We start from the raw sequence: 24,305 nt of genomic DNA on the forward strand, positions 1-24,305 counted from the left end.
GTCCCCCTCAAGTTTATTGGAATGTGATACAAAACAAGGAAATAGTGTGCTTTAGGACCATTCGGTTGCCTCCGAGCGGTCGGGTAGGCTGTTTGGAGTGAAAAATATGTCCCACCCACTTCTTAAACCAAAGTTGCGCCCCTGATTTCAAGTATTATCAAGCCATAAGAGAATACAAAATATGCCTCCTCACAGGTGCTTCCTCACTTGGTATAGCATTTACCTTATGTACCGATAACCATTCTACCCAGGTTACCTTGACTGGTTTTCCTGATCATGGTGCAGTACTGTAGTGTTTGTCCACGCTGAAGGGCTGCTCATCAGTGAAACCATCCCGGGCACAATTCCCACAGGCAACCCCATGCCAGGCCTACCCCCTAGGATCAAAGACTCAGGAGCACGGAGAAGTAAGCCCAGACAAAGTACACAGACCTGAACAGCGAACAGACAAGTGCTTTCATTTATAATAGTCAATGGCAGCCACTCTTAGACATGAAAAGGAGCTCAATATAAAGTTGAAAAGGTCTGGCTAGCATGCATAGGGAGAGAGTCAAGCCAGGGCCAGTTACTCAATATTGATGCAAATCTCTCTCATTATTCTACATTGTTTCCCCCATCCCAGTGTAACTGGGGTCACTGGGCTCAAAACAGTGGTTCTCTGCATCACAACCCCTCTAACAGTCCAAACCGGTTGAGCCACCCAAAGGATTCAAAAATTGGATGGCTCCAGCCACATTTCAAGCTAGCTGAGGGGTGCACTCAAGTTTAAAACACTGTTACACCGGCTTTTGGATGGAAAACCAACCATTAAGATTCAGTTCTGCAATGCCCTCGTTTTTAAAACTGTCACTAGAACCCAGTTATGCACATGTGCTGGAGCAGTCAGACCCCCACACAATCCCAGGGTATTGGTTTTAGCTCATGAAACCAGTAGGTCTACCGCATTCCTTGCAGGGTTGGGGATTAATTCAAATTGAAGTCAGTCAATTCAGGAAGTAAATTCAAATTCCAGTGAACTGGCATTATTTCTGAAACAACTTCTCAAACTGAGAAGCATTTTTTGTGCAAAAGTGTCAATGATTGACTTGAAAGCACTTCCTGAATTGACCCGACATGTTTAAATAAAGCTTAACATAGGTCATTGCAGTACATCAGATGGCCAACACTAAAGACACTTTAAAACTGTTATTTTATTAAGGAAAACCGAGTTTGCGGTAAAAGCTTGTAAGGTACATTTTAAAACTCTTGAGACTGGACGTCTTTGGCATTGCTGCCGTTGTCTTTAGGTTGCTTGCTCTTCTTGGGGAGTAACACGGCTTGGATGTTTGGAAGGACACCACCCTCCGATATGGTGACCGCACACAGCAGCGTGTTCAGCTCCTCATCGTTCCGTACAGCTAGTTGGATGTGCCGTGGAGCAATGCGCGACTTCTTATTGTCACGGGCCGCGTTGCCCGAGAGCTCCAGGACTTCAGCGCAGAGATACTCCAGTATGGCAGCGAGGTAGACTGCAGCTCCTGTACCAATGCGGGCAGCGTAATGTCCCTTCTTCAGCAGACGGTGAATTCGGCCTACAGGAAACTGGAGACCTGCCCTGACAGAGCGACTTGTGGAAGTCTTCGATTTGGAGACAGCTTTCTTTCCACGACCGGACATCTTGTAGTTTGGAGATAAAGTACATGTTTATTAGTGGCTGTTGAAATTACTCAAACATTGACTCAAGTGCATCGCCAATATGCAAGCCCTCCTGGGAAGAGTTGTGAATGCAAAGAAGCTAATGCACTGCCCTTCAGCTGGTGCCCACTCAATCACTACAATCCCACAGGCACACTATTTACACAGTTAACAGAACTACCAGAACACTTGCACTTTAAATCAAAATATAGAAAGTTACGAGGACAAGGCATTACACACAAATGAGAAATTAGCAAAAAACGACATGTCTATACTCACGGCGACAGGCTGTTTGCAAAAACTAGAAGAAGCCTAAACTGGAAATAACAGCAGCCATAGAGCCTTTTTATGAAGGGAATAACAAGTTTTCCCAAAGTCGCATGTCGTAAATACTTATGTCTGATTGGATAGCCGATTAGAGGAAATTCACATGGGGCCCAATTCCAAATCGAGCCCTAGGCCCTACTCCTTACTACTCTGGATATATATACAGTACGTTAGCAGATCCGATAGGGTAGGTGGAAGTTGTACCATCTATTTTACACCTATTCTGTGTTCAGATCATTTCACATTAGTCTACCAGAAAATGTTATATTAGAAGAGTGTTTCCCAACTCCGGTCCTGAGTACCACAACAGTACACGTGTTTGTTGTACCCGGACAAGCGCAGCCGATTGTACTTGCCAACTAATCATCAAGCTCTTGACAAGTTGAATCAGGTGCTTTTTTTCCGGCGCTACATCAAAAATGTGTGCTGTTGGAGGTACTCGAGGACCGGAGTTGGGAAACGCTATATCAGAAGAGAGGAAGGATGAAAGCCAGCACGATGATAATGGTGTTTTTGTGCCATCTAGTGAACAAGGATATTCAATTCAATTCAAGGGGCTTTATTGGCATTTATTGGCCAAAGCGAGGTAGATAATATACAAAAATGAAATAAACAATAACAATTAACAGTAAACATTACACATACAGAAGTTTCAAAACAATAAAGACATTACAAACGTCATATTATATATATATATATATATACCAGTGAAGAACAAACAAACACACGGTATATATATATATAAAACATATATATATATATATATGTTTTATATATATATATACAGTGTTGTAACAATGTACAAATAGTTAAAGTACACAAGGGAAAATAAATAAGCATAAATATGGGTTGTATTTACAATGGTGTTTGTTCTTCACTGGTTGCCCTTTTCTTGTGGCAACAGGTCACAAATCTTGCTGCTGTGATGGCACACTGTGGAATGTCACCCAGTAGATATGGAAGTTTATCAAAATTGGATTTGGATATTACTCTCCGATGAAGTAGTCATGTTGAAGAAGTCCCGCCCACTTTGGCATGGATTGGTTGTTACTATGAAGGGGGCGTGTCAAGATTCAGGGTGAAACACCAATCGTATCAAATGTTTTATTGACGTAATAACGGAGTGCCCAGAGACTTCCGGAGACTTTCACACATGTGAAAAAAACATGGGGACACTATTTAGATGTTTTTCTCTATAGCTCGTATTTGTTCTTCGGTCAGCACCAAGAAATAACAATCTTTAGCGTTTTCTGTGATTGACTTAACATATTTTCTTAACCTGTTTTCAACATTTGTCGCGTTAGCAAACTTTTCAGCTCTCAAGTTAGGCAGCTAATTTAAGTTAGCCACCTTGGTAACATCTAGCTAGCTATCATGGATTACTCGGACGAAAATTCGGTACAATTCCACGGGGATGAAGAGATTATAGAAGTCATCGACCTTAACGAAACAGAGCAAAACCCAGGTAATGATGGTTGCATGCTTAGCTAGATAACGTTAGTTGGTCAGAATCAGATGGTTCAAGGGGTGTAGTAGTTTAGTTAATGTCCTTACAACTGTATGAGGACTTGCTACATGGACTGGCATTAATTGAGCAAAATAAATTTGTCTCTTGGACGCTGGTGGCATTGTCTTGGTTAGACCTTTTATGAGTTAATGTCGTGGTATAAAATTAAGAGGTACATGTGTCAAGTACAGTAATACCTCACTCTGACGGTCAGATGATTTGGCGGATGAGTTCGAGGACGTGGACGTCGGAGAGACTGAGGACGGAGACGATGAACAGGAAGACTGGGATACCGACGACGAGATGGAGCAGGAAAAGGAGCAAGATGACAGCGAACTCACCTTTTCCAAACACACAGGTACTAGTTAGCTAACTATATCACCTGACTAGTGCTTTTCTTCAGTCTCTTCACAACTCAGTGGCAGTTGCCGGTAGTAGGTCCATCTCACTATCTTGTCCATCACCGCCACCACTATGTGGATAGGATTTGACCGTAAAGGGTGGATGACTTTACAGTCATTTCGTGTATTGAAGGGAAGGAGACAGGGTAGAAGCTATTGGATAGGCCAGGGACATGTATGGGTCTCTTTTTTTTCTTCTTTCTGTTGTTACATTGACTTGTGTTTTCCAGGCTCCGTGTTCTGTGTGAGTCTGGACCCAGCCACAAACAGCTTGGCTGTGACCGGAGGAGAGGATGACATGGCCTATGTCTGGAGAGTGAGTGATGGGGAAGTGCTGTTTGAATGTACAGGTGAGTCTCCATACTCTCCAAGCTGTCATCAATTAGTTGTTGTGCTTTTAATTTAGCTTTGACATCCCAATAGGACATTTCTTTATGCTACAGGATAGTTGAGCTCAGAATAAACAGATATTTGTGTTGCTCCCAATATTTAACCCCAGTCCTTCTTTTTCCACAACCGTAGGCCATAAGGACTCCGTGACAAGTGTTTTATTCAGCCATGATTCTTCCCTGGTGGCCACGGGGGACATGAGCGGGCTGATCAAGGTCTGGAAGGTGGAGACCAAGCAGGAGGTGTGGTCCTTCGAGGTGGGAGACCTGGAGGTGAGGGAGAACGCAGCCCGGCCCGAAACAGGGTGCGCATATTTATTGTAGACCAGCAGGAACACACTGCCACACCTGATTCAGCCTGATTAAGCTAGGTAGTTAAATCAAGTTTTGGCATCTGATGTGTGTGTGTGTGTGTTAGTGGATGGAGTGGCACCCCTGCGCCCCGGTGCTGCTGGCGGGCATGGCGGACGGTAACGTTTGGATGTGGAAGATCCCAGGGGGTGACTGTAAGACCCTGCAGGGCCCTGGCTGCCAGTCGACCAGTGGAAAGGTCCTGCCAGACGGTGAGACTGTCTCCCCAGCCAAGCGTAAAGGACAATTCAGCACAGAACACTCTACCATGATCTGTGCTGCCAGGTTGAACATGTAACAACTTTGTCTTTTATCCACAGGGAAGAGAGCTGTGGTGGGCTATGAAGATGGCAACGTACGACTTTGGGACCTCAAGCAGGGAAATGCCACCCATGTGATTAAAGGTGAGTTTGGCCAAGTTGTCGCATGCCTGAACAGAGTATGTGACAATCCTCACTACTGCCAGACGGCAGGATGTGTGTCATGGTCACTGGGAATAGGTGTGGAATACCTCATGAAAATCAGTGTGGATTGTGTTTATTAGTGTACATAGCTTACTTTATATCTAGAGCAGATGACCAAACCCCAAATCCTAATCTTGACTTTTCTGAGAATAAAACAATAATAACTGCCACTGGACCAGCGGTAAGGAACAACTTCTATCCCCACTCAACTGTCTCCTCGCTTCTCTGGCCCACTCAGGTCATGATGGACACCAGGGGGCGCTGACGTGCCTGGCCTGTAACAAGGACGGCTCTCTGGTGCTGACGGGCTCCGTGGACGGCCGTGCCAAGCTCATCAACACTGCCACTGGCAAGGTGGGCAGCGGGCACTACTGTATTATAGAGAACACATAACTACTGTATTAGAGAGAACACATAACTACTGTATTATAGAGAACACATACATACTGTATTATAGAGAACACATACATACTGTATTATAGAGAACACAACTACTGTATTATAGAGAACACATAACTACCGTATTATAGAGAACACATAACTACTGTATTAGAGAGAACACATAACTACTGTATTATAGAGAACACATACATACTGTATTATAGAGAACACATACATACTGTATTATAGAGAACACATAACTACTGTATTATAGAGAACACATAACTACTGTATTATAGAGAACACATAACTACTGTATTATAGAGAACACATCACATACTGTATTATAGAGAACTGATTTGAACACAGCAAACAATGACCTCATTGCGTGCCAATGATATCACCAGTGCTTCTTTGAATGACTGTATTTCTGCCCAATCACCACTGATTGTCTTGAAATCTCGCTTGGTAGATAGCCAATGGGCTGAGGTAAACGGCAATATTTAATGTTTATATCCGGGAAGACCAGCTTTTGAACGAAATTCGAGCGTAACAGCCATTTGCCATTGGAATTTCTACCCGAAGGAGCCACTTTGTTTGCGCGAAGCAGTATTGAGTCAAGATCATTTTCCGCTATTTTATTGAACGAATTATGGCGAGTAAATCTGGAAAATCAAAGGCAAAGTCCAGGTATACAGATCTACATGATATTATTGACGAGATTGATAGAGAAAGTGACACAGAATTACAAGAAGATCTATCGGATTGTATGTCAAGTTTGGACTCCCAATTTGAAGACATGTTTTTGTATGGTGAAGATGCCATTCTCGATCGGTAAGTAATTCTCATGCTGTTGTTTGAAATATTTGACATATACAGTGCCTTGCGAAAGTATTCGGCCCCCTTGAACTTTGCGACCTTTTGCCACATTTCAGGCTTCAAACATAAAGATATAAAACTGTATTTTTTTGTGAAGAATCAACAACAAGTGGGACACAATCATGAAGTGGAACGACATTTATTGGATATTTCAAACTTTTTTAACAAATCAAAAACTGAAAAATTGGGCGTGCAAAATTATTTGGCCCCCTTAAGTTAATACTTTGTAGCGCCACCTTTTGCTGCGATTACAGCTGTAAGTCGGGGTATGTCTCTATCAGTTTTGCACATCGAGAGACTGAAATGTTTTCCCATTCCTCCTTGCAAAACAGCTCGAGCTCAGTGAGGTTGGATGGAGAGCATTTGTGAACAGCAGTTTTCAGTTCTTTCCACAGATTCTCGATTGGATTCAGGTCTGGACTTTGACTTGGCCATTCTAACACCTGAATATGTTTATTTTTTAACCATTCCATTGTAGATTTTGCTTTATGTTTTGGATCATTGTCTTGTTGGAAGACAAATCTCTGTCCCAGTCTCAGGTCTTTTGCAGACTCCATCAGGTTTTCTTCCAGAATGGTCCTGTATTTGGCTCCATCCATCTTCCCATCAATTTTAACCATCTTCCCTGTCCCTGCTGAAGAAAAGCAGGCCCAAACCATGATGCTGCCACCACCATGTTTGACAGTGGGGATGGTGTGTTCAGCTGTGTTGCTTTTACGCCAAACATAACGTTTTGCATTGTTGCCAAAAAGTTCAATTTTGGTTTCATCTGACCAGAGCACCTTCTTCCACATGTTTGGTGTGTCTCCCAGGTGGCTTGTGGCAAACTTTAAACCACACATTTTATGGATATCTTTAAGAAATGGCTTTCTTCTTGCCACTCTTCCATAAAGGCCAGATTTGTGCAATATACGACTGATTGTTGTCCTATGGACAGAGTCTCCCACCTCAGCTGTAGATCTCTGCAGTTCATCCAGAGTGATCATGGGCCTCTTGGCTGCATCTCTGATCAGTCTTCTCCTTGTATGAGCTGAAAGTTTAGAGGGACGGCCAGGTCTTGGTAGATTTGCAGTGGTCTGATACTCCTTCCATTTCAATATTATCGCTTGCACAGTGCTCCTTTGGATGTTTAAAGCTTGGGAAATCTTTTTGTATCCAAATCCGGCTTTAAACTTCTTCACAACAGTATCTCGGACCTGCCTGGTGTGTTCCTTGTTCTTCATGATGCTCTCTGCGCTTTTAACGGACCTCTGAGACTATCACAGTGCAGGTGCATTTATACGGAGACTTGATTACACACAGGTGGATTGTATTTATCATCATTAGTCATTTAGGTCAACATTGGATCATTCAGAGATCCTCACTGAACTTCTGGAGAGAGTTTGCTGCACTGAAAGTAAAGGGGCTGAATAATTTTGCACGCCCAATTTTTCAGTTTTTGATTTGTTAAAAAAGTTAGAAATATCCAATAAATGTCGTTCCACTTCATGATTGTGTCCCACTTGTTGTTGATTCTTCACAAAAAAATACAGTTTTATATCTTTGTTTGAAGCCTGAAATGTGGCAAAAGGTCGCAAAGTTCAAGGGGGCCGAATACTTTCACAAGGCACTGTATATATTCAGTAATGAAATGTTTGTTGTGGAGCCATATGGCTCTACATTTTGGGTGTTTGTGTGTCTGTAAATATTATATGTATTTTATCTAAACATGGAACGGAACAGAACCTCACCTTAGTGATTTACGTTCCCTACTCTAATATAATCTGTGTTTCTGTGTCTTTATTTCACAGTCTGCTGTCTCCGGCTCCAGACCTACCCCCGCCCTGCCAGGTGGGAAGTCTGTGACAAAGAAGTGGAGATGGGGAAGAGCTAAACCTGCAATTAGAGAGGAGGAGGGTCGTTGGCACTCTGTGCTGGAGGAGGATGTGTTGCCTACACCTCCAGTATTCAGACCAATAAGGCCATCAGGACCTCAGCTGGACATGACCTCTAAGTACAGCCCCATGCAACTTTTTCAGCTGTTTTTCACCTCGGCAGTTGTTGATTCCCTGGTGCTAAGAAGCAGGCAGGCAAGAAAGAGGGATGGAAGCCCATTTCCATGTCAGATCTTTTTAGTTTCATGTCAATGGTCATGTACATGGGTCTTGTGAAGCTAAAAACCCTGAAAGACTACTGGAAAACTGCTCCCCTCTATCAACTGCCTTTCCCATCCACTGTCATATCATGCAAGAGGTTTCTGACAATCTCACGGGTGCTTCATATCAGTCACCCAGAAGTTGATGAGGACAATGAGAAGATACGAGGCACAGCAAGGTTTGATAGGCTGTGCAAAATAAAACCTCTCTACCCCAGCATCGTTGAGGCTTGCAAAACCTATTTTCAGCCTGCCCAGAACGTTTCCATCGATGAGAGGATGGTAACTTCAAAGGCCAGAATTGGCCTAAAACAATACATGTGTAACAAACCAACTAAATGGGGTTAGAAGCTGCTTGTTTTGGCTGATTCTGTGTGTGCATACACGTGTAATTTATTTGTTTATGCGGGGAAGAGCACTGTTGCGACCGGTAAGGGACTTAGCTATGACTCTGTTATGCAGTTATTAGATTTTCAACTGCTGGGGAAGGGCTACAAACTGTTTGTGGACAACTTTTAAACAAGCCCTACCCTGTTTGCAGACCTGAGGAAGCGGGATGTGTGGGCTTGTGGCACCATTCGGACCAACAGAGTGGGCTTTCCAAAGACAAAGGTGAACGACATGCCTAAGCGGGCTGAGCGGGGTACCATGCGATGGATCCGTGAAGATGGCCTGCTCTTTGTGAAGTGGATGGACACCAGAGAGGTGGTCATGTGCTCCAGTATCCACAAGTTGATATCACGTCGTCACGTCGTCAGGCGTGTGAAGGGTGCTACTGGGCCATGGACCACAAAAAATGTCCCCATTCCTGCAGCCATCAAGGACTACAACAAGAGCATGGGAGGTGTGGACCTGTCAGTTGCACTGATTGGCTACTACAATGTTCTCCACAAGGCAATGAAATGGTACAAGACATTTTTCTATCATTTCATTGACATTGCTGTGGTGAATGCCTTCATCCTCCAGAAGGAAATGGCTAAGAGCTGTGGACAGCCCCCCATCTCACAGCTAGCCTTCAGGGAGCTGCTCATCCGTGTCCCCTCTACCCCTGTCCCTTCTACCCCGGTCCCTTCTACCTCTGTCCCCTCTACCTCTGTCCCTTCTGCTCCAACCAGTGGTGTTCACCTGCCCCAGATTCATCTCTGCAGGCATGATTGTGCCTCGGGGCAAAAAGGGCACAGTAGGGAGACGTCATTGTGTTCTGTGTCACAGGAAATGCCCCATCACCTGCACCAGCTGTTCAGTAACCCTCTGCTTTACAGCAGAAAGAGACTGCTATTGGGCATGGCATCAGAAGCACAATATTTTGTAGGACTGAGGGTCTTCACAATATTGTACATTATACATTGAATGTGTGTAAATAGTTACCCTTGTTATTTTACATTTTTTCAAAATGTCATTGGGGGGGGGGGGGGTTAGAATTGCATTTGAGTGTTTTGTATATAGTCATTTACTTCAAAATGTTCTTCATTCAAACCACCCCCAGCATCCTATCTGTATGTTTGGATGTTCTTGTTCAGTTGAAAGATGATGCAGCAACATTAAAAACAGAAAACACATGTTTATTTCCTTTTATTTTCTTCTACCAGATCTATGGTGTTATATTCTCCTACATTCAATTCACATTTACACAAACTTCAGAGTGTTTCCTTTCAAATGATACCAAGAATATGCATATCCTTGGTTCTGGGCCTGAGCTACAGGCAGTTAGATTTGGGCATGTCTTCAGGTGGAAATTGAAAAAAGTAGGGGGTAGCTCTAAGAGATTAAATTAACAAACTATAGTTTTGGCAAGTCGGTTAGGATATCTACTTCGCGCATGACACAAGTAATTTTTCCAACAATTGTTTACAGATTATTTCACTTATAATTTACTGTATCACAATTCCAGTGGGTCAGAAGTTTACATACACTAAGTGCTTTGCTGCAGGAGGGACTGCTGCACTTAAAAAATAAAAAAATAGATGACATCATGAGGCAGGAAAATGATGTGGATATATTGAAGCAACATCTAAAGACATCAGTCAGGAAGTTAACGCTTGGTTGCAAATGGGTCTTCCAAATGGACAATGACCCCAAGCATATTTCCAAAGTTGTGGCAAAATGGCTTAAGGACAACAAAGTCAAGGTATTGGAGTGGCCATCACAAAGCCCTGACCTCAATCCTATAGAACATTTTATGGGCAGAACTGAAAAAGCATGTGTGAGCAAGGAGGCCTACAAACCTGACTCAGTTACACCAGCTCTGTCAGGAGGAATGGGCCAAAATTCACCCAACTTATTGTGGGAAGCTTGTTGAAGGCTGCCTGACACGTTTGACCCAAGTTAAACAATTTAAAGGCAATGCTACCAAATACTAATTGAGTGCATGTTAACTTCTGACCTACTGGGAATGTGATGAAAGAAATAAAAGCTGAAATAAATAATTCTCCCTACTATTCTGACATTTCACGTTCTTAAAATAAAGTGGTGATCCTAACTGACCTAAGTTGGGGAAGTTTTACCAGGATTAAGTGTTAGGAATTGTGTGAAACTGAGTTTAAATGTATTTGGCTAAGGTGTATGTAAACTTCTGACTTCAACTGTAACTACTGTAGGATAGAGACCTCGTAACTACTGGAGCTACAGTAGAGACCACGTAACTACTGGAGCTACAGTAGAGACCACGTAACTACTGGAGCTACGGTAGAGACCACGTAACTACTGGAGCTACGGTAGAGACCACGTAACTACTGGAGCTACGGTAGAGACCACAAAACTACTGGAGCTACGGTAGACACCACGTAACTGCTGGAGCTACGGTAGAGACTACGTAACTACTGGAGCTACGGTAGAGACCATGTAACTACTGGAGCTACGGTAGAGACCACGTAACTACTGGAGCTACGGTAGAGACCACGTAACTACTGGAGCTACAGTAGAGACCACATAACTACTGGAGCTACGGTAGAGACCACTTAACTGCTGGAGCTACGGTAGAGACCACGTAACTACTGGAGCTACGGTAGAGACCACGTAACTACTGGAGCTACAGTAGAGACCACATAACTACTGGAGCTACGGTAGAGACCACTTAACTACTGGAGCTACGGTAGAGACCACGTAACTACTGGAGCTACAGTAGAGACCACATAACTACTGGAGCTACGTTAGAGACCACGTAACTACTGGAGCTACGGTAGAGACCATGTAACTACTGGAGCTACGGTAGAGACCACGTAACTACTGGAGCTACGGTAGAGACCACGTAACTACTGGAGCTACAGTAGAGACCACATAACTACTGGAGCTACGGTAGAGACCACTTAACTGCTGGAGCTACGGTAGAGACCACGTAACTACTGGAGCTACGGTAGAGACCACGTAACTACTGGAGCTACAGTAGAGACCACATAACTACTGGAGCTACGGTAGAGACCACTTAACTACTGGAGCTACGGTAGAGACCACGTAACTACTGGAGCTACAGTAGAGACCACATAACTACTGGAGCTACGTTAGAGACCACGTAACTACTGGAGCTACGGTAGAGACCACGTAACTGCTGGAGCTACGGTAGAGACCACGTAACTACTGGAGCTACGTTAGAGACCACGTAACTACTGGAGCTACGGTAGAGACCACGTAACTGCTGGAGCTACGGTAGAGACCACGGACCACAGAGGACAGTGGGAATGAAAACAGTACTTCTGGGTTTACATGGTGGGACAGATGACGTGGGGAGATTGACATGCATTATTCACAAGAAAATGTTCTGTCGTGTTCAAGGGACCAACATGGTATGGGTTTTCGAGATGTGCTGTCCTGCTACTTATCAGTTGGTATATGCTGTCTAACTTGAATGTATCTAATGGGGTGTGTAGGTGTTGGGTGTGTTCTCTGTGGACGAGGGCAAAGCCAAAGCCTCTCAGGAGGATGCTGAGGAGACCAACTCGGTGGAGTCAGTGGGGTTCTGCAATGTGTAAGACTTCATGTTTTTAACATAAGACCAGAATCACAAGTTAACTTTAAATGAACTACATGGCATACGGTGTGTAACAGTTGACATGTTTTGAACGATGATGCCGTGTTCTCTGTTGTCCAGGTTGCCTCTGATAGCGGTGGCGTATCTGTATGGGACCCTGGCTATCTATGACCTCTCCTCACAGGTCCTCAGACACAAGTGTCAGCACCAGGTAAGAAACCAGCCATCCAACAGGCTTACAACCAAACCCACAATAATCCTCTGATCATGGATTGTAGAGACGTGTTGCTCTGCTATTTTCATATGCCTTGTTATATGCTCTATAACCGACTGTGTGTGTGTCAGGCTGGCATTGTTAAACTGCAGTGGGAGGAGTCATCCTCTGTGGTGTCCACCTGTAGTCTGGACGGGGCGGTGAGGCTGTGGGATGCCCGCTCGGGAACCATGGTGTCAGAGTACCGTGGCCACCAGGCGGAGATCCTCGACTTCACACTTAACAGGTACACACACCAACACACACGCTTATCACAGATCCTAACCTTTTCAATTAGGCTTATGCACAAAACGTCTGACCCTGTATCAGTGGTTATGAGGATCTTGTATTGTACTTACTTGGGCCAGAAAGGCTCCTATTCTCATCTGACTCTCTCTCCTCCTCCCTCACAGAGAAGCCTCTATGGCGGTCACTGCTTCTGGAGACCACCAGGCCAAAGTCTTCTGCCTCCAACGACCAGACCGTTAATAAGAGGAGCAGAGGGAGAAAGAGCGAGAGAAATGTGGATGGACTCAATCCCGATCTCGCTTTGTCGACAATGCACCTTAAAGGCAATGTTCCCGTTTTTGTGGAGACCGTTTTAACGGTGGACACTGCATAAATCGGCTCATTCCGAAGTTGTCCTTTAAATGGCGCATTGTCAACAAAGCGAGATCGGATTGAATCCCAGCCTTTCATTGTGTTTTCTCACAACTGAGGGTTTTTGAAGTGTCTTGTATCGATTGTGGTCTGTCTGATCTATAGTAGACCTGCAGTGTTCTAGAAGGTTCTAGAATTGCCAGCCATTCTACTCAGGTTTCTCAAGTAGAACCCACACAAAATATATGCATTCTAAGTGGTGTGGTAGTGTAGATGTTGGAACACGTCATCCTAGAGGCAATACGTCGTGTGGTCCTTGATTTATTACTAAATACACTTACATCTTACACTTACATACCTTGGTGTTCCCTGTGCGATTTGGATTGATGACAATTATGAATACACATTAAGGTAATAGAGCTACGTAGAGATGGAGATCTCGATGATGTCCCCATAATTTCTGCTGATTTGTGGAGTGTAATCCTCACTTTCCCCCTAAATCACCCCAAATTATGTCAACTCAACCTTATGTAAATATATTGGGCCCTGTTGAAATACTTTAGAAATGCATCCGTCCTTCCTTTTCTGAAGTAATCACGAATCTGGATTGGTGGAAATAATGTGCTAACTTTGCTTGCCCCTACCCCATCACTGACCTTAAGGAAACATGGAAGGAAGGGTGCATCTCTGAAGTATTGGGACAGAGCCATGGGCTTTGTTCTGCTGTTTGTTGGAACCATAAAGACGTTTTCAACCCAAGTTTCTAGGTTGTCCTGGTTCATTCCCAGCATCTGCTCTGCCTGAGAAGGCTTTGTGCAGACTGTCATTGAGTCCCATATTGTCTCTCAAATGGCACCCTATTCTCTATAGTGGTCTTCTTTTGACTAGTGCTGTGGTCAAAAGTAGTGCACTATATAGGGAATAGGATGCGATTTGTTACACACTGTAGGGACCAGAACACTGCTGTGATTAGAGGTATGATAAGCATACTACAAAGTCAACTGCATCATCAAGAGATGATGTCATTTGTAATTTGTTGTTGTAAGCTTGGATCTGTGTGCTTGATCTAATGCATTCAGCCACGCTACAGGGTGCCCTAGCCAAAATAGCTTCTAGGCTAATCTAACATTATACAGATATGACTCAGATACAGTGCATTTGGAAAGTATTTAGACCCCTTGACTTTTTCCACATTTTATGTTACAGCCCTTATTCAAAAATGTATTAAATAATGTTCCTCAATCTACATGCTACCCCATAATGACAAAGCGAAAACAGTTTTTTTTGTGGAAATATATTGAAATAAAACTGATACTGTATTTACATAAGTATTCAGATCCTTTGCTATGAGACTTGTAATTGAGTTCAGGTGCATCCTGTTTCCATTGATCATCCCTGAGATGTTTCTACAATGTGATTGGAGTCCACCTGTGGTAAAATCAATTGATTGGACATGCTTTGGAAAGGCACACACTTGTCTATATAAGGTCCCACAGTTGAAAGTGCATGTCAGAGCAAAAACCAAGCCATGAGGTCAAAGTAATTGTCTGTAGAGCTCCGAGACAGGATTGTGTCGAGCCACAGAGGGTACCAAAGAATGTATGCAGCATTGAAGGTCCCCAAGAGATGCTAAGCTACAGGAATGTTTTGCGTCTGAGTCTGTAATACCAACATGTTTCAAGCTGACCACCATAGTCCCTGTGCCTAAGAACACTAAGATAACCTGCCTAAACAACTACCAACCTGAAGCACTCACGTCTGTAGCCATGAAGTGCTTTGAAAGGCTGGTCATGGCTCACATCAGCACCATTATCCCAGAAACCCTAGACCCACTCCAATTTGCAAACTACCCAAACAGATCCACAGATGATGCAATCTCTATTGCACACCACACTGCCCTTTCCCACCTGGACAAAAGGAACACCTATGTGAGAGTGCTGTTCATTGACTACTGCTCAGCGTACAACATCATAGTGCCCTCAAAGCTCATCACTAAGCTAATGACCATGGGACTAAACACCTCCCTCTGCAACTGGATCCTGGACTTCCTGACGGGCCGCCCCCAGGTGGTAAGGGTAGGTAACAACACATCCGCCACGCTGATCTTCAACACGGGGGCCCCTCAGGGGTGCGTGCTCAGTCCCCTCCTGTACTCCCTTTTCACTCATGACTGCACGGCCAGACACGACTCCAATACCATCATTAAGTTTGCCGATGACACAACAGTGGCATGAGACAGCCTATAGGGAGGAGGTCAGAGACCTGGCTGTGTGGTGCCAGGACAACAACTTCTCCCTCAACATGATCAAGACAAAGGAGATGATTGTGGACTACAGGAAAAGGAGGACCGAGCACACCCCCATTCTCATCGACGGGGCTGTAGTGGAGCAGGTTGAGAGCTTCAAGTTCCTTGGTGTCCATATCACCAACAAACTAACATGGTCCAAGCACACCAAGACAGTCGGAAGAGGGCACGACAAAACCTATTCCGCCTCTGGAGACTGAAAAGATTTGACATTGGAACTCAGATCCTCAAAAGGTTCTACAGCTGCACCATCAAGAGCATCCTGACTGGTTGCATCACTGCCTGGTATGGCAACAACAGTGGCCTCCATCATTCTTAAATGGAAGAAGTTTGGGAACCACCAAGACACTTCCTAGAGCTTGCCGCCTGGCCAAACTGAGCAATCGGGGGAGAAGGGCCTTGGTCACTCTGACAGAGCTCCAGAGTTATTCTGTGGAGATTGAATAACCTTCCAGAAGGACAACCATCTCTGCAGCACTCCACCAATCAGGCCTTTATGGTAGTGGCCAGATGGAAGCCATTAAAAGGCAAAGGCTTGGAGTTTGCCAAACGGCACCTACAGGACTCTCAAACCATAAGAAACAAGATTCTCTGGCCTGAATTCCAATTGCCACGTCTGGAGGAAACCAGGCACTGCTCATAACCTGGCCAATACCATCCCTATGGTGAAGCATGGTAGTTGCAGCATAATGCTGTGGGGATGTTTTTCAGTGGCAGAGACTGGGAGACTAGTCAGGATCGAAGGAAAGATGATCAGAGGAAAGTACACCAAGATCTTTGATGAAAACCTGCTCCAGAGCGCTCAGGACCACCGACTGGGGCGACAGTTCACCTTCCAACAGGACAACGACCCTAAGCACACAGCCAAGACAACCCAGGATTGGCTTCGGGACAAGTCTCTGAATGTCCTTGAGTGGCCCAGCCAGAACCCAATCGAACATCTCTGGAGAGAACTGATAATGTGTGCAGCGACGCTCCCCATCCAACCTTACAGAGCTTGATAGGATCTGAAGAGAAGAATGGGAGTAAAACATGTTTATGTTTTGGGTTCTAATGGGGGTACGACAGTAGAACTAAGCTGATGGGCATTTTAAGTTATATTCTTCAAGAATCAGTGGCTATATATCTTGATTTTCTTCGTCAAATGTATTCAAGCTTTAAAAGGGGAAAGCACATAAATTGTAGGAAAATCTAGGTGAGGATAACCTCCTTTCTAGGAAGAGGCAGTGGCCACTAGTCCAGTGTTTCCCAGTGTTTTCCATTCCTCCAGTACACCCAAGTAACAGTATACATTTTGTTGTAGTACACCTCATTCAACTTGACAACGAATCATAAAGCCCTTAATGAGTTGAATCAGGTGAGTTTTGTTTGGGGGGGGGGGGATACAACAAAAATATGTGCTGCTGGGTGTTCTGGAGGACTGGAATTGAGAAAGTTAGGCTACCATATTTTCCTGTGAACCCGAGGGGATAAAATGATCTCCTGTGTCATGACAAGCCCTTTCCTCTAGGAAAAGCCTCATAAGCAGATGTTTATGTCCTGTAAGAATGTAATGATATTGCTGTTTTATTGCAGTGGCCTATATATTCTACCCAGCAGGAAAGGCATTAGCCAACTAGCTACTGTTTTGTTGCTATGCCAATGCTTGTGAAATGTCTACCTCTTTACCAAACTGGTCTTTAGAGAGAGTGTGTGGGAGGGACAGAGCTAGTATAACAGAAAGACCAAGGCATTATCACATTTTATGGGTGTGTTTAGTAGTTGTTTGTCAGGATTTGCAAAGACCCAAGTACAGTAACACTAACTATCCTCATCTTATTCCTATTTAATCATGTGTGGGTTTTAATGTAGCTGAAGGATAGTGCTATATCCTCTGTTGTGGTTGGTTGCCAGGCTCCAATGAGACTGTGTATGATTGGTCACGGATATGGTGATGAAACCCAGACAGGGACAATACAGGTCTGGAGAACTCTACAGTTAAATGCACAGGAAGCTACTGGGTATAACGTATGGCTTCCACCACCATCACTCCTCTCCTCTCATCCCTCTATAGTCTATACTATATCCTCCTACATCATTCCACTCTCCTCCCAATCCTCCCATTTATCTGTCTATTCCTCGCTATTGCTGCCATCACTCCCTCCTCTTCTCATGTCGGAATTCTCCCCCTGCTCCTTCCATCACTCCATTCCATCCATAGCCCTCCTCCTTCCATCACTCCATTCCATCCATAGCCCTCCTCCTTCCATCACTCCATTCCATCCATAGCCCTCCTCCTTCCATCACTCCATTCCATCCATAGCCCTCCTCCTTCCATCACTCCATTCCATCCATAGCCCTCCTCCTTCCATCACTCCATTCCATCCATAGCCCTCCTCCTTCCATCACTCCATTCCATCCATAGCCCTCCTCCTTCCATCACTCCATTCCATCCATAGCTCTCCTCCTTCCATCACTCCATTCCATCCATAGCCCTCCTCCTTCCATCACTTCATTCCATCCATAGCCCTCCTCCTTCCATCACTCCATTCCATCCATAGCCCTCCTCCTTCCATCACTCCATTCCATCCATAGCCCTCCTCCTCCCCAATCGCTCCTTTTACCACTCACCTGCCTTCTTTTCTCTCTATTCCATCCATCACCTTCCTCCTGTCCTTTCTCTATTCCCCCCTCTTCCACACCTCCGTTTCTCATCTCCATCAGAGGGGAAACAAAACAACGGTCGTCCAGGACAGTGTGCCCAAGCGCTTATTTCCTACATCTGGATATCTCAAACCAGCCCAACTGTGATGCTGTTGACACACTCGTTCTGAGTGCACCTGCACGCGCCGTGTGCCAATGTGCTTTAAATACCCAGTGTGGCATGACCTTCATATTTCATGTCAGTCACACAACAGAGACCCCTTTTGCTACATACATACAAACGTTCACACAACATCCTCTCAACGTTACCTCAGTTTATGGGCATGGCTGGGGTAGGTTGGAGCTGGCCTGGCGACCTGGTAAAAGTAACACCTGCGATGAGTGTAGTTGGTCTTAGAGCGATGTGAGGATTTTATGTTTGTCTGTCACAGTGCCACTGCTAACGTTAGGGTTTTTGGCCCCAAAGGTTAATGTGTGTGTGTGTTTATCACAAAAGGAGCTGCGCAGGGATTTAGCACCAGCCTGTCTCTAAGGATTTACAGCCTGTGAGAGGTAGTTTGTGGAATTCAATAGGGGTCGACCACAAAGAGGGTATAGGCTACTGTAGCAAACCGATACAGTGAGAAAGAGGTGGTTATACTACATGTAAAAGTCAACACATTTATTATTACAGCATGTTAATTACCCTTTACTAAGTCTGTTGACTGAGAACACGTTGATTCCTGGGAGATATGGGGAGAGTTGTGGCTGATAGCTTTGGAGAACCATATTATTTAAAGAAGTTTCTAGAGAACTAGATAAAAGGAGAATCATTTCTACTATTTTAGTTTTTTGCTCTTGTATTTCCTAGAAGACAGAAATCCTAAAAGTGAGGGAGCCTTTTGGTTTATGTCTGAGTGTTCTCTGTCATCTTCCTCTTTCAACTGACTGATAACCCTCCATATTGTGTTATGTGTGTGTGTGCTTGTGCATGATTGTATTGTGTGTGTGTGTGTGTGTGTGTGTGTCGTCCCTGCACAATGTCTCGTTAGCTAGCAGTCTTTGGAGAAGAGTTGTGTTTAAAAGCGTTAACACATTGGAAGCTACGGGCCCCCAGTGCTACGGACCAATCCGTCTCATTGCCAAGTCCAAACTATTGCTGAGGGAGTCTGTGTTTATACAGCATAACTGGCCGACTGGAAGCCGGGCCGTCCATCTACAGAGATGTTTAAAGATGATGCTTATTTGACCAGCTCTATGGATTAATATACTGTATATACCATTAGGTGTAAATGTTTGCAAAGGACATACAGTCATAGGAATCTTGTGTTGCATACAGGAGCATCTGGGGTTGTGTATTGAGAAGTAAGGAATGTGTGCGTTGGGGGCCCGGTGGAAAAGGAACATCCGAAGAGGATAGTTGTAGACATGTAGTTCATCACATGATCTTCATTCATAATGGCCAATAATTTCTTCATTTAAGATGGCCAATAAGGCATCATTTCATAAACACATCCGCAGTCCACACATTTCCCAAATGTATAATGTGAATACTCCCTTTAGCTCTGTTGTGGCACCTGACTGACAGCAACTCACTGCTTACAGGCAGTGCTCCCACTTCCCCTCTCTGAGTGTACTTCCCCTTTAAGACCCAGCATCTGTTAGGAAGCCCCTCCACTCAGCTCCTCTCTGCCTCACCACAAGGGCTTTCTGAGGGGCAGCAGGACAGTTCTCTGTAGCGTTGGCTAGATTCACCACAGGGAGTGTGAGTAGTGTGACAAGTCATTTAGAGAATGTGGAAGGTCACAGAGGAGAAAGGGTGTTATTTGGGATCTACAGGTTGTTGATATAAGCAATACCTGTCTGTGGCATACACCTGTTCTCTAATAAAATGACGATACGGCGTTTCTCCTTCACAGGGAACCGACGACTGAATCTCTTGTCCTACAAAGGTGAGCTTTGTCTTCAACACCATTTTCTTGTAATGGACATATGAATCAAGACTTATGAATCACATGAGCATTTAGACTTGACTAAACCTTAATTAAAATGGTCAAATTACTGTAAAATGAAAATGTACATTTGCCTTTTTAACTGTAAAATGATCAAAAGCAAATTAGTATTTTGTCATAGGAGGATTTTCTAATAGGAGAAACACAGTTAAATCTGGCTATAACCCAGTGTTTTTGTAATCCTGGTCCTGTTTTAGCACTACACACCTGATTCAAATGATCAACTCATCATCGAGATTTGATGACTTTAATCAGGTGTGTTAGTGCTAAGGCAAACACTAAAATGTGCACTCCTTTGGATCCACAGGACCAGGATTAAGAAACACTCCTCTCTAACCTACCATTTCTCTGAGCAATGCATCTTATTCAGGGCTGGGCAACTCCAGTCCTCAGGGGTCGGAGTAGTGTCACACTTTATCCACATCCCTAGTAAACACAGCTGATTTAAACTAATTGAATTCTAAACTGACGATCATGATTAGTTGATTATTGGAGACAGGTGTGTTAGATGGCGCTGGGGCAAAAGTATGACACCTATCAAGCCCCCGAGGACTGGAGTTGCCCATCCCTGATCTAAATGAACACTCCATTTTGAAAGAATGGAAGCCATTCATTTAACCTCTTTGTATAGGGTTGACAAGGGAGCACAGGTTATGCGTTAGTCCATGGGAGAATCCTGTATGTTACAGTACAGCCATACAAGGACATTAACCCACGGTCTCTTACAAGGACATCTGTTACCACGCCACTGTCAAACTGCATGGAGTCTTTTCTCTGTCTGTGTTATAAAGCAGTTTTTTACTGGTTCCTCTAAGCAAAGGAGTCAAAAGGTTGGCTTTGCACAAATCAAATTGCATTGGACACATACACATGGTTAGCCGATGTTATTGCGAGTGTAGCGAAATGCATCTACATCCGACAGTGCAGCAGTATCTAACACGTAATATCTAACAATTCCACAACAAAACCTAATACACACAATCTAGTAAAGTAATGGGATGAGAATATATAAGTATAAAATATATGGATGAGCAGTGACAGAGTGGCTAAGATGCAATAGATAGTAAAGAATAGATAGTGAAGGATACAGTTTTTACATATGAGATGAGTAATGCGAGATATGTAAACATTCTTAAAGGGGCGTTATTAAAGTGACTAGTAGTAATGATAATAGTGTATTCTATTAAGCAGATGCTTTCATCAAAAGCGACTTAGAGTCATGCGTGTTCCCAGGTGGTCCCGGGAATCAACATATATTCTGGCATGTTGGTTTATTACCTTTAGGCACATTACAACACATCATTAAGAAGAGCTTCAACTCGTAAAGTAGGGCTACAGATGTAGAATCTTAATCTGAGCCAATTTTCTACAGCGGGAGGATAATCCTGCAGCAACAGGAAATGAGCATTATGTGGACTAGAATTGAATGAAAAAATAAAATAATTGTAGAAGTTAGTACGTTTTTTGTTAGTATTTTATTAGGGTCCATGTTTGCAACAGCCAAAGCTGCAGCTCCTCTTCCTGTGGTCCACACAAAACATAAAATATGACAAAGTACAGAACACCAACAGACAATTACAGCTGAAGGACAGAACTACATAAAATGACAATACATAGCACTAATAGACAGGTACAGAGCTACATTTTTAAAATAAGAATACACACTCATATTATTATGTCTTAGCAATCCATGTACACACAATAGTGGCTACACTGCAGTCATCCATTTTGTTACAGTTGCTTAACGTTACAATTGCAGCTCCTGATCCTGATCTCTCAGAACCAGTTGTTCTGTAAACACTAGCGAGAATCTCACAACATTAGAAACCACCCGTGTACAATATGATTCATAGATGCTACTGAATGCAAGTGCAACGAAAAAACAACAATGGAAAAGCAACGGTTCTTCCAGCTAAGGCTTCAACCACTGTTTTCACCATAGCAGCCGGGCCATTCAGCTCATAAATGAGCTATAAATTAAGTTGTCTCCCCGCTAAGGCTTCAACCACTGTTTTCACCATAGCAGCTGGGCCATTCAGCTCATAAATGAGCTATAAATTAAGTTGTCTCCCCGCTAAGGCTTCAACCACTGTTTTCACCATAGCAGCCGGGCCATTCAGCTCATAAATGAGCTATCAATTAAGTTGTCTCCCCGCTAAGGCTTCAACCACTGTTTTCACCATAGCAGCCGGGCCATTCAGGTCATAAATGAGCTATCAATTAAGTTGTCTCCCCGCTAAGGCTTCAACCACTGTTTTCACCATAGCAGCCGGGCCATTCAGCTCATAAATGAGCTATAAATTAAGTTGTCTCCCCGCTAAGGCTTCAATTTAATCCTTCACTTCAGCAATCGTGTTGGAGTTTTCTGAGGCTAAAGTTTCAATTTAGTCCTTCACTTTAGCTGCATATGTGGTCTTTTTAGAGAGCCATCTGTTCAAATCAAGTCTGGCATTTTAAAGTGGAAATGACATACTTTAGAAGCCTTTTTAAACCTTGAATACACTACAGGTTTGCAAGAAAATTCTCAGCTACAAATGCGTGATCAAATTAAGATTCTGCATCTGTACATGAGGGTGTTACTGTATGTGAGACAATGTATCTCACATAGAAATGTGTCTAGGAACGCTTAGCTTTTTCCAGTGTGGTGTCACTTTCTACAACCCTGCATTAGTTGTGCTTGTCTAGATACTGGACCCTCAGCCAGCTGGGTGTTTAATAACTAACCACAGAGTCTGACCTGATGGGGTCTGTTCAGTACACTTGTGGAAAAAAGGGTTCCAAAAGGGTTCTTTGGTTGTCCTCATAGGAGAACCCTTTTTGGTTCCATTTAGAACCCTCCGTGGAAAGGGTCCTACCTGGAACTCAAAGGGGTTCTACCTGGAAGCAAAAGGGTTCTTCAAAGGGTTCGCCTATGGGGACAGTCCAATAACCCTTTCAGGTTCTAGACAGTACATTTCTTTCTAAGAGTGAAGTGTGCAAGCTTACGAAACAAATGCATTTAGATAGAGTATATGCAATTGCTTGTCACATAGAATATATCCATTATATTTCTATCAAAACATTCAGATAGAAATGTATAGCATATACAGTAATATAGGGCTTTCATTGTGTCAACTCTAACCCCCCCCATCCAAATATGATTGCCTGTCATACACAGTAATATAGGGCTTTCATTTTGTCAACTCTACCCCCCCCATCCAAATATGATTGCCTGTCATATACCGTAATATAGGGCTTTCATTTTGTCAACTCTACCCCCCCCCCCAGTTGTTGTCCTTCTCTCTTCCTGTCTATTCAGACCAAATGCTTGATATTACATTTCCTTTGGGATCAATCTACGTGAACTGCAGGAAGAAAACAAAGACACTCGTCTTTTAAACATTCCTCTTTCTTACGCTGGGGCAATGGAGAGGAAACAGCAATCCTGCGGCCATGATGACTGTTGTAATTGTGTTTAAAGAGATAACATCCATGTACATCTATCTACAAGTGGAGAGACAGAACACGAAGACACTGTGTTTTACCTAAAGAGGCCATTTAACCAATAAACTAGGGTTATTCAATTACAGACTCTCAAGCCCTGATGTACTGCTGGGACTCTTTTCTGCCCGATTTGTTAATCAATTAATACCATTGATACGTGATGCTAGAGACAGAGGCTATTTCAGGGGTCCAAGCCTGTCTTACTTGACAGACTGGGTTTACAGCATCATATTGTAACGATTCTCGTCCTCCTCTTCTGAGGAGGAGTAGTAGAAGGATCGGAGGACCAATGGTAAGTGTCCAAATTGTATTTCTTATATGAACACAAAACAAAAACAACGAGAACGAAACGAAACAGTCCTGAACGGTGAAATACAAAACACAGAACAGAAAATAATCACCCACGAAACACTGGTGGGAAAAGGCTACCTAAGTATGATTCTCATTCAGAGACAACTAACGACACCTGCCTCTGATTGAGAACCATACCAGGCCAAACGCAAAATACAACATAGAAAAACAAACATAGACTGCCCACCCCAGCTCACGCCCTGATCAT

General features: G+C 43.7%; 2 protein-coding genes across 3 annotated transcripts; one reads left to right on the plus strand and one right to left on the minus strand.

The window, feature by feature from the left end:
• On the minus strand, positions 1 to 2,044 carry LOC139372449 (late histone H2A.2.2-like). Its single transcript, XM_071112168.1, has 2 exons — positions 1,954 to 2,044; positions 1 to 1,656 (listed from the first exon to the last, which is right to left on the minus strand). The coding sequence occupies exon 2, from the start codon at positions 1,654 to 1,656 to the stop codon at positions 1,237 to 1,239; it is 420 nt and encodes a 139-aa protein (XP_070968269.1). The 5' UTR covers positions 1,954 to 2,044; the 3' UTR covers positions 1 to 1,236.
• Positions 2,045 to 3,115: 1,071 nt separating this feature from the next.
• On the plus strand, positions 3,116 to 14,083 carry LOC139373013 (angio-associated migratory cell protein-like). Of its 2 annotated transcripts, XM_071112975.1 has the most exons (11): positions 3,116 to 3,466; positions 3,723 to 3,866; positions 4,140 to 4,259; positions 4,432 to 4,571; positions 4,717 to 4,861; positions 4,970 to 5,053; positions 5,352 to 5,467; positions 12,371 to 12,468; positions 12,592 to 12,682; positions 12,817 to 12,971; positions 13,138 to 14,083. In XM_071112975.1, exons 1-11 carry the CDS (start codon positions 3,376 to 3,378, stop codon positions 13,211 to 13,213), a joined length of 1,260 nt encoding a protein of 419 aa, XP_070969076.1. In that variant the 5' UTR covers positions 3,116 to 3,375; the 3' UTR covers positions 13,214 to 14,083. The 2 variants fall into 2 exon arrangements, with proteins under 2 accessions (XP_070969076.1, XP_070969077.1); XM_071112976.1 differs by lacking the exons at positions 12,371 to 12,468; positions 12,592 to 12,682; positions 12,817 to 12,971; positions 13,138 to 14,083 and adding an exon at positions 8,164 to 10,064.
• Positions 14,084 to 24,305: the final 10,222 nt, after the last annotated feature.

This window comes from Oncorhynchus clarkii, chromosome 18, assembly GCF_045791955.1.
Source record: "Oncorhynchus clarkii lewisi isolate Uvic-CL-2024 chromosome 18, UVic_Ocla_1.0, whole genome shotgun sequence".
In the NCBI taxonomy this organism is placed as follows: Eukaryota; Metazoa; Chordata; class Actinopteri; order Salmoniformes; family Salmonidae; genus Oncorhynchus; species Oncorhynchus clarkii.

Excerpts from the sequence above, each read along its gene's own strand:
- LOC139373013 (XM_071112975.1), top strand. The coding sequence starts at position 3,376 with ATGGATTACTCGGACGAAAATTCGGTACAATTCCACGGGGATGAAGAG. Across the intron at positions 5,468-12,370 it reads TCAACACTGCCACTGGCAAG|GTGTTGGGTGTGTTCTCTGT; the intron begins GTGGGCAGCGGG and ends TGGGGTGTGTAG. Across the intron at positions 12,469-12,591 it reads TCAGTGGGGTTCTGCAATGT|GTTGCCTCTGATAGCGGTGG; the intron begins GTAAGACTTCAT and ends TCTGTTGTCCAG.
- LOC139372449 (XM_071112168.1), bottom strand. The coding sequence starts at position 1,656 with ATGTCCGGTCGTGGAAAGAAAGCTGTCTCCAAATCGAAGACTTCCACA.